The following is a 15413-nucleotide window of genomic DNA, read 5'->3' as shown; positions in this document are numbered from 1 at the left end:
GCACAAAAATTAGTATTGTTAACGCCAAGGATCACAGATTTCATACAACGAAACGAAACATTTTCAATTTGGCGGAATTTTTGGTGTACGGGATTCAAAACCCACTTATAAAAAACACAATGTATGAAGACTGCATGTGGAAAGGAAATGATGAATTCCAGAGCTGTCCGTGATGTGTTTTTAATAGAGAGATTCCGTAGAAACTGGAATTTAATGTTATCGTGATGGTTTAATGTTATAAAGATGATTGATGGTTCCTGCAAATATATTAATAGAATTAATAAGTTTGGTATAACAAACAACAGTGTCGTCTGTCACTAGGCTAATTCAGCCTATTTTGTTGAATTGTTTGATATTCTATTACGTCATTTGTCTGTCAAAAGTTTTGTGTGACTTACTCCACACCAGCCTCCCGAGACTGGGGGGCAGACTGACTCAATGGGAAGGGAACAGTTGACAATTGATGTGGAATTTGAAATACTACAGCTCCGTGAAGGCGTCTTGTCGCAATGCTTTCATGGAGCGTCTGTAAGGGTTTTCCCAATTTTTTTTTCGAAAACTGAATTAATTTGAGGCAAAAACTATAAAAATCTTATTTTCTAAATGAAATTAGGGTACAAATTAGGTATTTCTTGCACCCCCACTGGAGCGACCAGTGTCATCTCTGCAGTTATCTTGGGTGTCTATATGATGTACGTATGTACAAAATTTCTAAATCGTAAACGCATGACGAACACAGCAACGGATCACGCATCACGGAAAAATCGATTGTGTACCCCTACACATCCTTACTATTACCCCTCTTTCCCAATAAATCATTTGTATTACTCTTCTTCCCTCTATAAATCCTTACTATTACCTCTTCATCTATAAATCATTACTATTACCCCTCTTCTCCCTATAAATCCTTACTATTACCCTTCCCTCTATAAATCCTTACTATTACCCTTCCCTCTATAAATCCTTTCTATTACCCATCTTCCTCCTATAAATCCTTACTATTACCCTTCCCTCTATAAATCCTTACTATTACCACTCTTCCCCCTATAAATCCTTTCTATTACCACTCTTCCCCCTATAAATCCTTTCTATTACCACTCTTCCCCCTATAAATCCTTACTATTACCCATCTTCCTCCTATAAATCCTTACTATTACCACTCTTCCCTCTTTAACTCCTTACTATTACACCCCTCTTCTTCCTATAAACCCTTACTATTACCACTCTTCCCCTATAAATCATTTGTATTACCCTTCTTCCCTCTATAAATCCTTACTATTACCACTCTTCCCCCTATAAATCCTTACTATTACCCTTCCCTCTATAAATCCTTACTTTTACCCCTCTTCCCCTATAAATCCTTACTATTACCCTCTTCCCCAATAAATTCTTACTATTACCCTTCTTCCCTCTATAAATCCTTACTATTACCCCTTTTCCCTCTATAAATCCTTACTATTACTCTTCTTCCCATAATAAATCTTTACTATTACCCCCTTACCTATAAATCCTTACTATTTCGCTATATTCTCCTGGGTTTTCCTTGCAATCTTTTTATGTCGGAGAATATAGCATGACTGAAAAGAACGACTTAAATTATAATTTTCCAAATTTTTGCTAGATTACAAATAGCCTCATTACACCCCCAAAAATGTCAAACTTTTACCCCCAAGTTGTAAACTCCTTGCCTACACAATTAATGAGAGCAGCCATAAATACATGTGGTAGTCTTCGTTTCATCTACTATGTCGTCATAGCTGCAAATGGAAAAGACCTATCCATTCTGTTATATATTACATGATATTCCATAAAATTTGATAACGTTAGACAAATGGAGTGAAATATGCCAACAGGGACTCGTTGATTGTGAGAGAACGTTTTAATTAATCTATTTTATGATGCCATCTTCATGATTTTAAGCTGAATAATGTTTAGGATGCTAAATAAAATGATAATCATTGCCATCGTTTATATATCCATCATCGATTCAGTATCTATCCACCCAACATCTGTCCACTAAAATATATACACATCTACCCATCTATCTACCATTATCTGCAGATTCATCTAATATCACCTGATCAATTACGCACCCAATGTCTATTCATCATCGATTCAGTATCTATCCACCCAACCACATCTGTCCACTTAAATATATACACATCTACCTATCAATCTACACCCAATATCTATTCATCATCAATTCAGTATCTATCCACCTATCTATCCATCCAACCACCCAACATTTGTCAACTTAAATATATATACACCCACCAATCAATATATCCATCCAATATCTACCTATAAATTTATTATACATGTATATTGATCTATTAATACCCAAAATCTATCCACCCAACAACATATATCTACCCAGACAATATCTATTGGTCTATCTAACACCCAAAATCAATCATTCGTTCCGCTCAACATAAAATAATGTCATACTATCTATCACCCATCCACTCAATATCTATCCATCTATTTGTCTGCTCAAACTGACCAATTATCTACCCATCTTATATCTATCCACTCAACATCTGTTCACATCTATTCACCCGTTATTTAAGCTCATATACCCATCTATTTACACAATACCAATGCATCTTTTCACCAATGTCTATCCATCAACTCAATATCTATCCAGCTACCCTTCTACTACCTATCCACCCATAAACCCAAAAATATCTATCTATCCATCCACTACATATCTATCCGGCTACCCTTCTAATACCTATCCACCCATAAACCCAACAATATCTATCTATCAATCCACTTAATATCTATCCGGCTACCCTTCTAATACCTATCCACCCATAAACCCAACAATATCTATCTATCCATCCACTAAATATCTATCCAGCTACCTTTCCAATACCTGTTCTCACGAAACTCTATTCACGTCACTGTCATTTTCGATAACCGTCAAATATCAATCAGAGGCTAGAATAGACACAGATGTTCGGACTAAACGGCAAGTATATACAGGAACCGTGATGTCGGAAGAGATATCGGAATGATGCAAATATAAGCTGTAAATGTCACTGATACGATAAGTAGACCAAATGATATTTGAATCCCTGACCTCGGAATGAATGTCTTTTCAATGTTACAAGTAACATCATAATAATCATCAATATTTAAAGATATCTTCCTAAGCCTAACTTGACATGTCATTTCTCTTTCTAAATCCACGTCTTCAGTAGCTTATGAACTTTTTGCTATATTCATTATTTCTTTCCACTGTAAAGCTCAGTACCTTAATCCCATTAACGTGATGTTAAGTTGGCTGCTGCCACACTGTATATAACATAGAGGATACAGAATCAATTCTTTGTCGAGAATTTAGGCGAGGTTCATTATAGTAATCAGCTTAATGCAGTTTATAAGCTTAATTCTTTAATCCCACGCACTTATATATAGCGTCCACATAACTAAGATCAGTTAAAGGGATAGTAAAAGAGGTTTTGAAGTACGATGCCTGTGGTTTCTGCAATTCCAGAAGTGTTAATAGGAAATGACGCAGTTTAATGGCCCCGTGTCATCATACCAGTATTTATCACACAATTTTTATATAACAACTTTATATAGAAAGGACATCCTTTAACAAAAAAAAAGAAACAAACAAATTATATTTTACAAGGATAACAACTTCGGTTCACAATTAAAGATCCTTTCTACCAACTGATCTTTGCCATAACCTTTTGGCATTGATCTTTCCTGGATTATCCGTAACCATTTACAGCTGGGTCGACTGGAATTATGAGTGAAGACGATTCAAAATCACGTGCCGATCAACCCACAGCGACCATTTGCTCGACGTAACCATGCAAATGATGTATGACTGTCTTGAACCAACCTTAGAGTACAGATTGAAGGGACAGTTGCGCCATTTTTTTTTTTACAGCAATCATGATTTTAGTTTCAGAAACGGAAATATTTTAGCTAAGCCAATCAGTAATAAAGTTCACAGCTCATCGTCGAAATTTGAGCCTTTAAAACCATGTGTGTCCAGAATCATCCGCGTTTGAATGTTAAAATGACGACTCGTCATTTTAAGATACTTTGCAATATATAGAAAAGACATAATATATAGAAATAGTGAGTACAATTCCTAGTTTGAAGTATTTATACAGGAAGTATGCGATTTTCGTACATTTCTATTTCTCAAGACTATTTCCATATATTATGCAAGACTCAAATCAACCCCCTAAAATGGCGCATCTGTCCCTTTAACCAACGCTTTAACTGACTGTGCTATAGAAGCCCACAAACAATGAAAGGATCGTTATAATGTAACAGTTTTACGATTCATTGGCTTTTTTTGTAAATCTTATTTTAAGACCGTTTTACAAGTAAATCACATGTCAGTTATAAATCAAAGACATAATGAAATTGTAGTCTATACTGAAGTATATACGTGTTAGAGAATGACTTTAGTGGATGACATGGGACAAGGGATTGTAAAGAGGTTTTCTAAAAAAAATTCAGTATATCGGGGACACTGATAGCTTCAATTTTCATCATTCCAATTTTTCAATCATACGTCTGTGGTTCCTGCAATTCCACTAAAACTAAGCGTTTTATGACGTCACTAATCTGACATCCTTATGTGATTGGTCTACAGCATATTTTACGATTAGTGACGTCATCAAACACTTAGTTTTAGTGGATTTGTAGAATTCATAGACTGATTAAATACTAGAATGGTTCAAATTGGTGCCATAAGTGTCCCCCATACACAAAATTAAGAAAACCGCTTTACAATCCCTTTAAGTGGGTCTTAATTGTTTTTTTAAACATAATTATGCTCTCCTGCATTCAGAGATGGAAGGTTTAAATATTTTCAGTCTATAGTTAATGTTATTTCACTATTATATATATTGCTAGTTGCCTTGTTCGATTTTCAACATAATTGTATACTTTAGAACATTTTTTTAAATTTGTGTTTTATTTGTTGACGTGGACCCCTTTAGAGGTGGGGGTCTGTGAACTTGGTCAGTCCCTATAGTAATTCAGCCATTGAAGGTAAAGATTGGTGCATATTAAGACAGAAATTTTCGTCGTTTCCTCACTTATCAAAAAAGGTTAACGTCGTCCTGTTAACTGGCTTTAAAGGGACAGATGCGGTATTTTTGGAGGGTTGGTTTTAGTCTTGAATATATGTAAATAGTCTTCAGAAGTACTAGAAATGTGCGGAAATCGCATAATTCCTTCAAAATACTTCAAACTAAAAATTTCAATTTCAACATTTAAACGCAGATAATTCTCGACACACATGGATTTGAAGGCTCAAATTTCGATGGTGAGCCGTGAACACTACTACCGATTGGCTTAGAGAAAAATAAAATCCGTTTCTAAAACTAAAAAAAAAAATGGCGCATCTATCCCTTTAATATTGAATTAATAAATTGGTGTTTATGAAAATGAAAAGAAATCGTTATTTTTACTCTAACCATATGAACCTAGCTATCTCGGAAGAATCTAGTTGCTTTCTAAAGAGAAATAAATGAGGTCGACTCCCATTATTGTAATGACTAAAACAAAGAAGAGCAAAAGTAATTGAAACCACACAAACCTCATATAAGCTTGCTTCTAAAAGCCATTGTCAAATCTTTATAGAAACTAGACGGCAATATGATGAAAAGACATTAAAGGGTATTTATTCTCTTAAAGCGACTGATTCGCCGTATTATGCGACTGAAAAAATAAACCAAGTACTTACGATCCTAACCGCAAAACGAAACCCGAAATCCAAATGAACAGTTTGACCAAACATTGGTAGCAGCTAATGAACTTTTCACATGGGATAGTATATGAATCATAAGAGAGGTGGTATGAGGTGTCTAGAAGAGTATGTGTAGATAGTCTTCAGAATTACTAGAAATTGACGGAAATGGCATAATCTCTTCAAAAATATCTCAGACTAGGAATTTCTTTTCCCGTTTCTATATATGTCTTTTCTGTATAAAACAGAATCTCTAGAAAAGACGAACACGGAAACGGAAACACATGGCTCAAATTTCGACAGTGATCTGTGAACACTATTGGCTTAGATAAAAAAAAATCCATTTCTGAGACTAAGGTACGATTGGCCAAACGAATCATCATTTCACTTGTTGATGATAATGTAGATTGTTGAAACGTTGTGTACAATAAAACTATGAGGTAGTATACCATAAAATTGTCTTCCGTTATTTAATGTGATCTCTACACCCAAATGTCGCCTAAGGATTATAGGTATATGTATTTCAAGTAGCTTGTGTAGAGAGAAGTGGAATATTTAATGGTTTCAGATTTTAATCATGATTGAATTGTAACTAGAAAACTTATAACATTAGGCAAATTAAACTTGAAACCTCAAGAGAATCATCCTCATGTGCGTGATGCGACTTGACGAACATCTAATTGTGACACTACACATGTCACGTTTAATGGAGTTTTTATTTTGAATGAAAATAAGAATGATGACTTTGTAAGTGTCCACTTCTCAGTAATGAAATACGTTAGGGTTACAGAGTCTGAGTGTCTAGTTCCACTGTTAAGTCATCTGTTAACTCTGTGTGTCGATTTTCCACTGTCTGAGTTTCGAGTTCAACAGTTTGAGGGTCGTGTTCAACTGTCTGAGTGTCGATTTCCATTGTCCGTGTGTCGATTTCCATTGTCCGTGTGTCGATTTCCATCGTCTGAGTGTCTATTTCCACTGCCTGTGTCGTGTTCCATTGTCTGAGTGTCGAGTTCCACTGTCTGAGTATCGAGATCCACTGTCTGAGTATCGATTTCTACAGTCTGAGTTTCGAGTTCCACTGTCTGAGTGTCGAGTTCCACTGTCTGTGTGTCGAGTTCCACTGTCTGAGTGTCGACTTTCACTGTCTTGAGTGTCGAACTGTCGATTTCCACAGTCTGAGTGTCGAGTTCCAAAGTGTGAGTGTCCATTTCCACTGTCTGTGTCGAGTTCCAAAGTGAGGGTGTCAAATTCCACTGTCTGAGTGTCGATTTTCACTGTCTGAGAGTCGAGTTCCACTGTCTGTAAATGTAATTTTTACTGAGCGTAGGTGTGGATTTCTAATGAATGTAACTGTCGATTTCCACTGAGTATGACTGTCGATTTCAACTGAGAGTAAAGTTCGATTTCTACTGAGTGTAAATGTCGATTTGTACTGAGTGTAACTGTCAATTTGTACTGAGTGGAAATGTCGATTTAAACTGAGCATTATAAATGATGTCGATTGTCGTAGACTCCTGTGTCGATTTCCACTGAGTCTGAGTGTTCGTTCCACAGAATTTGAGAACTGTTTCTGCTTAAGAAAGACGTGCTTATCTTTAAACTTCGTTAGGCATATCGGTACGGATATAAATTCGTCGTCTTGCGTACGATATTTAATAAAAGCACTTTATAAGTATTCAACTTTGAACAAGAAGTCGCATTGGGTATTACACGATTTGTACATATACTGACACCAATGTAGACTATACGATACGAACAGGGAGTAGTAACTGTCGCATCTGATCTACGATTGATGGACAATAGAAGGTGAATATAGGCAGGCACTTAAAATCAACTCCCGGGAATATAATTCAAATCATTTGGACGTTTCATTTCTATTATGTAAAGCTATCTTCTGGCAATTTTCTAAAAGTTATTATGTGCGATGGGCCATTATGTATTCATGAAAGAATCTCATTTGTAATCTTCAAGGAAAACATCCCAATATTTTACCGTAATTTATTCGTTTTTTGATCTTTCTCTAGACATCTGGTATTGTTTCTTTATAATGTATTCACTCAAAGTTGATTAAATCATTCTAACCAGTTAAAGTAGCTTCCCCAGGTAGATCTGAAGTAGGGAATATTCAAATTTACGACATAAAAAGTATTAACTTTTTGTATTGAAGAAAATTAAAATTTCTAAATTTGATGCTCACAATACTGGCAATTGTGTAAATCTGCGTCCTTTCTCCACTAATCACTTAAGGGTTTAAACTTGTTTAAAATGAGTCTTTGTTTATCAGTGTACTTATACCTCGAGTCAAAACTATACAACAGAATCTCTCTATAATCCTTTGAAACCATAAAAACTAAGTAATAATTCATTATAGTAAGTAATTTTGAAACATGCTTAGAATTGTATTTCAATAATTATTTAGTTTAATGGATATATCATCTTATATAGAGATTCTATTCTTTAGTCATGACACCTGGTAAGTCTAACTGATGAATATATACTCTTATTGACCAAGTTTCAGACTTTAAATTTTATGTCCATTCTAAGAGTTAGTATTGCTTTAAATATGAGTGAAGTAACTCACGTACCAATTAACGATATATATAGATTTATATTTTAAGCAAACAATATGTAGGCCCAAAATCAAATTTATCAAATGATAAAAATACAATTTCACCTCCCTTTAATAACCTGTCATTTGCACTGTCTTTTCAATCAAATCACGCGATGAGAAACACGAAGAAATCACGACCGAGGCAATTGGAAGGCAAGTTGATTTTAAATTATTGTATTGTGCAGTGAATACAGTGGCAATTGAAACCCAATAAGTCAGTAAATACGGTAGATAATTAGAAAAGTGACTAGAAATATCGATGAGATACTGCCTCTTAGCTCATATACACCTAATATCTGTATCACATAAATGTGTGTAGGAAGTGGATGGTAGAATGTTGGAGCCGACGAGATGATTTTCTGACATTGGGAAAAGGGAATGGAATCATTTTAAGACATTGGGTTGAGGTTGGAGTCACGTTCTGACTTTAGGTGGAGGGTAGAATCATTTTCTGACATTGGATGGAGGGGTGGAATCATTTTATGACATTGGGTTGAGGGTGGAATCATTTTCAGACATTGGATGGAAGGGGAAATCATTTTCTGACATTTGAAGGATGATGGAATCATTTTCTGACATTGGATGGAAAAAAGAATAATTTTAATCAATAACAAACACTGTCAAGCAGACGTCCGTATCATTAAAGGCAACAATTTACTTTTTGACTTTTTTGTGGAGTAATGAGGCGTTTTGCAGTCTAGCTTAAACTTTTCGACAACAATAACTTTAGTTCAGTCAAAAGCTATATTCTCTGACATGAAGGGGGGGGGGGGGGCGTTTAATAGTAAGAATTCATCGGGAGAAGAGGTGTATAATAGTAAGGAGTTAAAGAGGGAAGAGTGGCAATAGTAAGTATTTATAGAGGGAAGAGGGGTAATAGTAAGGATTTATAGAGGGAAGAGGGGTAAAAGTAAGGATTTATAGAGGGAAGAGGGGTAATAGAAAGGATTTATAGAGGGAAGAGGTAATAGTAAGGATTTATAGGGGGAAGAGGGGTAATAGTAAGGATTTATAGGAGGAAGATGGGTAATAGAAAGGATTTATAGGGGGAAGGGTAACAGTAAGGATTTATAGAGGGAAGGGTAATAGTAAGGATTTATAAGGGGAAGGGTAATAGTAAGGATTTATAGGAGGAAGATGGGTAATAGAAAGGATTTATCGAGGGAAGGGTAATAGTAAGGATTTATAGAGGGAAGGGTAATAGTAAGGATTTATTGGGGGAAGAGGGGTAATAGAAAGGATTTATATGGGGAAGAGGGGTAATAGAAAGGATTTATAGGGGGAAGAGTGGTAATAGTAAGGATTTATAGAGGGAAGGGTAATAGTAAGGATTTATAGGAGGAAGATGGGTAATAGAAAGGATTTATAGAGGGAAGGGTAATAGTAAGGATTTATAGAGGGAAGGGTAATAGAAAGGATTTATAGAGGGAAGGGTAATAGTAAGGATTTATAGGGGGAAGAGGGGTAATAGTAAGGATTTATAGGAGGAAGATGGGTAATAGAAAGGATTTATAGGGGGAAGGGTAACAGTAAGGATTTATAGAGGGAAGGGTAATAGTAAGGATTTATAAGGGGAAGGGTAATAGTAAGGATTTATAGGAGGAAGATGGGTAATAGAAAGGATTTATAGAGGGAAGGGTAATAGTAAGGATTTATAGAGGGAAGGGTAATAGTAAGGATTTATTGGGGGAAGAGGGGTAATAGAAAGGATTTATATGGGGAAGAGGGGTAATAGAAAGGATTTATAGGGGGAAGAGTGGTAATAGTAAGGATTTATAGAGGGAAGGGTAATAGTAAGGATTTATAGGAGGAAGATGGGTAATAGAAAGGATTTATAGAGGGAAGGGTAATAGTAAGGATTTATAGAGGGAAGGGTAATAGTAAGGATTTATAGGGGGAAGAGGGGTAATAGAAAGGATTTATAGAGGGAAGGGTAATAGTAAGGATTTATAGGGGGAAAAAGGGGTAATAGTAAGGATTTATAGGAGGGAAGGGTAATAGTAAGGATTTATATAGAAATGAAGATATATTTCTTTTTCGTATATGGCAGGGTTTCAAGAAAAGACGCCCTTTTAGCTTTCAAACGCAGATAATTCTGGACACATATGGATTTGAAAACTCAATTTTCGAGTGTGAGCACTATTACTGATTAGCTTAGCTACAAAAATTCCCGTTTCTAAGACTAATGTATGATTTGTCAAATGAATGACGATTCCGTCCCTTTAAATATCTTGTTTCGTACTGGAAGATTCAGAGAAAATGTTAAGGGCTAAATCCCTTTAAATTGTTATCGTGTTTATAGCTTAGCCTCTGGTATACTAGGCTATTTTTTCCAAACATGAAATTGACTCTTTGAGATCTGAATCTATTCTATAAAGAGATAATCTAACAATATTGGTTCAAGCTGATAGAGGCATATACTTTCCGATTAGAAAATCAACCAGTTATTGAACTGTTAAATCCAATCAATGGCCGTAGGGCAATATTCATTACTTTTACTGGATGATTCTTCCTTATATTGATTCAAAGGGATTTTTGATATTAACAGTGCATGAACTCTTGGAATGTAGGCTAAATTAAAAGAAATGTTTATTCATAATTGCCCTATATATATCATTGTCATGCGATAACACCGTGGTCAAAATAGTAAGTCCTAGGTACAGCAAGTCATGATAGCAAGTCGTAGCTATATACACAATATCAAGTCGTAGCTACACGGTAGCAAGTCGTAGCTATACAGTACAAACTCGTAGCTACACGGTATAAACTCGTAGCTACACGGTAGCAAGTCGTAGCTATACAGTATCAACTCGTAGCTACACGGTATCAACTCGTAGCTACACAGTATCAACTCGTATCTACACAATAGCAAGTCGTAGCTTCGCGGTACCAAGTCGTATAGTCAAGATAGCAAATAATATCTAAACAATATCAAGTATCTACACAGTAGGAAGTCGTTTCTAAACGGTAGCAAGTCGTGACTACACAGTATCAAGTCGTGGCTACATGATAGCATGTCGTGGCTACAAGGTAGCAAGTCGTAGCTTCGCGTTAGCAGTCATATCTTCATGATAGCAAGTCGAAGCTACATGATAGCAAGTCATATCTTCATGATAGCAAGTCGAAACTACATGATAGCAAGTTGTAGCTACCCCTAAGAAGTCGTAGCTACACGTTAGCAAGTCGTAGCTTCTGGTAGTAAGTTGTGGCTAAACAATAGCGAGTCGTAGATACACATTAGCAAGTCATAACTACATGGTAGAAAGCCGAAGCTACATGATAGCAAGTCGCATCTTTAACATACCAAGTCGTAGCTACACGGTTGCAAGCCGTGACCAAGCGGTATCATGCCGTAGTCGTAGCTGAACAGTTGCAAGTAGATTACGAGATAGAAATTCGTCGCTACGGGATACAATCCATAATCACTAGATAGCTGGTCGTATGCACAAGTCACAGCTAAACTGATAAGTGACTACAAGACAGCAATTCAAGACCACAGAATAGCATCAAGACATCAAACCATAGCAATCCATAATCATTACATTGCTAGTCGTATTCACATGACATAGCTACATGTACAAATCGTGACAACCTGACACCAATTTATGCCCAAAAGCAAGTGGTTGTAATAGGATGCAAATCTGGAATGCAAATCATGGCTAAAAGATAGCAAATCATGGCTACTAGATAACAAGTCATGGTTACAAGATGGCAAATCATGGCAAGAAGATAGCAAATCATGGCTACAGGATAACAAATCATGGTTACAAGATAGCAAGAAGAAGCTACTAGCGATAATGACCGATTTTTCTATAATTCTATATTTTGGGGCCATACAAGTTCATCCGAACATTATAGATTTCTCTGGGCTTTATGTAATCCAGACTTCAATTTGATGAAAAATACACACGAAATATCATAGAACTAATATAAATGTATATTTTATAATATTCAACTCTGATAAAAGCGGGCGTTAAGAAGCTTATGACTTTACTTAAGCCACATCAAATAATTCTTAATCGGCTTGTTTTGATTACGAGAAATATTTGAATTTATTAAAAAACCTCTTTGATGTCTTTACCAAACACATGTGAAAAGTGAGGTCATTAGGATCCCGTAGCGTCCATATTCATCAATTCAGTAGTAACAAAGAAGCATGGGAGGAAATGAAAAAAAAAAGGATCGCCCCTTTAATCGATTAAGAAATTAGGAAAACGTAACTTCAGTATATCAATTAGGTCACGAAAATTTGAGAATGGCCAAAAATGGAATTTTTGTAAACAGGGTCTCATAATGATAATTTTGAAGCTGTGGGGATTAATTTTGCGAGATTCTGAATTATTATAACACATTATTCTATATTTTCTGAGTCGGGGGTTTTCATGTCGGAGGATATAGCCTGACTGAATAGGACAACGCAACAGAAAATCGTTTTAGATGAAGTATTTGTGGCTAAAGTGTCGGACTACATTTTAAATTTTTATCGGAACTAGCAGCCCATTCGTCAATCCCCGGCAGTTCCAATAAAGCTGAGAGCTTAACTTGTATGGTAGGCCAGTGGCGGAAATAGGTTTACGTTCGAGGGTGAAATATCTGAATTTCTAACATAGTTATGAGATTTTTGCCTGAACGAGTTGCATTTGGGGCTGGGAGGAGCTCTGCCCCCCTTTTGCTGCGCCACTGTGGAAGGCAAGCAACCAAGTTTAGAAGCAAATTTTGTATAAAGTTAGACATTCTCGATCATTCTGGTATCAAGCTATTGTTTCCAGCGATCTGAAACATGGTGTCTGGACAGGACGTGATCTGGTATAAATAAGCTTAGATAGGTCATTATCTTAAGCGAGCTTCCATAAATTGGCGAATATTGGCTTGATTGGCAATCAGTTTGTTTAGATTAGGAAAGATCGATGAATTTACGATACGATTTAATCATGTGGAGCGCGTGATCTTTAGACATTAGGGTAGCTTGTTAGTGCAGGTCAGATAGTAAAAAGACGTAGAAGGATGATATACCAACTACTAATCGGATGAAAGTCATTATCAATGTTTTTTTCTCTGTAATTTCTTATTCGCATGAGTCTCGACCAGAAATGAAATTTGTAATATCATCGTCATTTCTGTTTTAGTAATTCCAAACATAACATATACGACATGACCAATTTGCAACGCTGACGCAATAAAAAATATTTTGATTTGCATTTAAATCAGAGTAGTTCAGATTTGTATTTTCTAATGATACAGGAGATCAGAGACATCTAATATCGCCCAGTCCAAAACCATTAAGTAGAGTAGAGTAGAAAAGACTACGAAAATATATGACAAATGTTGGCCCAATATCAAATTCTTTGCATTCGGAGAACTTCGGTCATTAGCTGTGGTCATCGAGGAATCACGCTTAGACAGAAAGATCTGTCAAATACACAGTTCTGAAAATTCCATCGTAGGCTACTTTCGTGAAAAAAAAAACACCTACTAAGGTCGCCTTACGAATGTTCCTCATTTGCAGTTGCCTATCTTTGTTGCCATAAAGTGCAGCCGTTTTGGTCAATCGATGCCGAAAGTTAAAAGCTGCCTTAACTAGTTAAGTTAATCATCTTCAATAGCATAAGACGCAGGTCTGAAGGACTTTAATTGAAATAATGCTTAACAATTGCCTATCCTTAACAATATCATGAAGCGTACCCCATTCAATTTTATTGGAACCGAAAGTTCAAGGCTTATTCCAATATTAGCCGATGATATCCAGTAACAACTTTCTTGTTTTACAGTTAATGATTCTATGAGACCTCTTTACTATAAATCAAGATTAATTATTTCAAATCGTGGACCTTAAATAAACAATGATGACATTAATTGGCTATTTAGTAGATGTAAATATGCTCTAATAAATGGATTTCCATGTTGGTTTATGGCGTACACTGCTCACTGCTATATTTATGATGATGTCGTCGAGAGGTTGGTAAGTCATAACTCGTATCTGCCGTATTTACCGAAAATACTCAGAACTGGGCCTTCAATGTGGACTCGTTATTGAGTATTTTAGTATGATATTTAGTGGCGCCACTTAATTTAAAAATAAGATTTTCATACGTTCATGCCCTCAAATATGCGTCAGAATGAACCAAATCAATTCAATTTTTTGGAATTTTTCTCGGGAAACCCTCCCAGACGCTCTATGAGAGGCTTGCGACGACATGCCTCTTCAGAGTTGACGCATTTTGAATTCAGCCTCGACAGTTGTTCCCCCATTGAGTCAGACTGCTCCCTATTTATACCCCAGTCTCGGCAGGCTGACGACACCATTGATAATATTACTTACTCACTCCTCAATAACACATGATATCAATCGACGATACGGTTAAAGGGGCCGTCGAAATTTGATGTTTAAATCCTTGTATGTCTTGAATAATTCGCGTTTGAAAGTTATCCACTCAATCGAAAATTGTCTACTGGAAAAATGCTATTTGATGTCCAAAAGTAGAAATATAACTAAAAGAACATTGTATTCCCGGTAGCGAATCACAAATCACTATTCAAGTTCAAGCACCAAATTGTATTGTCTTTGATTGCATTGAGTCTGGAACTAACCTGAAAAGCAATTCCTGACATCTTACCCCGCGAGTTGACTTGATTCCTAATTAAATTGCTCACAGATTCAAGATTTTACCCTAATTCGTACAAGACTTAAGTCATATTGGATTTGTTCGACTGGTAAACGTAAATTCAATCCATTGCGTCTATTCCCCTTGGTAACAGCGGATTTCAATGGAGTATTGGCTAGCTCCTAGCAGAAACTGATTGAATTAGGAGAGATAGTAAAGCTGGAAGGCGAGTAGTTTGTCTCAGACATTGTGAAAAGGTTTCAATCATATTGACTCAGTCCCATTTCTTAAATATTGTCGGCAATGTCTGTTTAGAAACTAATAAACTTATATTAAAGGGATTGTTTTTCTAAATTTTGGAGTGTTACGTCTTACTTTTCTGCACTATGTGGACTAATGAAGACGGACGAGCCATGTAGGGTGTAAGGAGGAAAGTGTTGCCAGGTTCTTTTTCGATTTTCAACTGTCGGGC

General features: G+C 36.1%; 1 protein-coding gene across 1 annotated transcript; it reads right to left on the bottom strand.

Annotated features, from left to right (window-relative positions):
• Positions 1-11942: 11942 nt before the first annotated feature.
• LOTGIDRAFT_143394 (hypothetical protein) lies at positions 11943-12116 on the bottom strand (the record flags this gene model as incomplete). The annotated part of the gene is made up of 1 exon (XM_009053861.1): positions 11943-12116. A coding segment is annotated over one exon (174 nt), but the record flags the coding sequence as incomplete, so codon positions are not given.
• Positions 12117-15413: the final 3297 nt, after the last annotated feature.

The sequence above is a fragment of the Lottia gigantea genome, assembly GCF_000327385.1.
Source record: "Lottia gigantea unplaced genomic scaffold LOTGIsca_201, whole genome shotgun sequence".
Classification (NCBI taxonomy): Eukaryota; Metazoa; Mollusca; class Gastropoda; family Lottiidae; genus Lottia; species Lottia gigantea.
The sequence above is the reverse complement of the archived record's forward strand: the minus strand, read 5'-3'. Positions and strand labels throughout refer to the sequence as shown.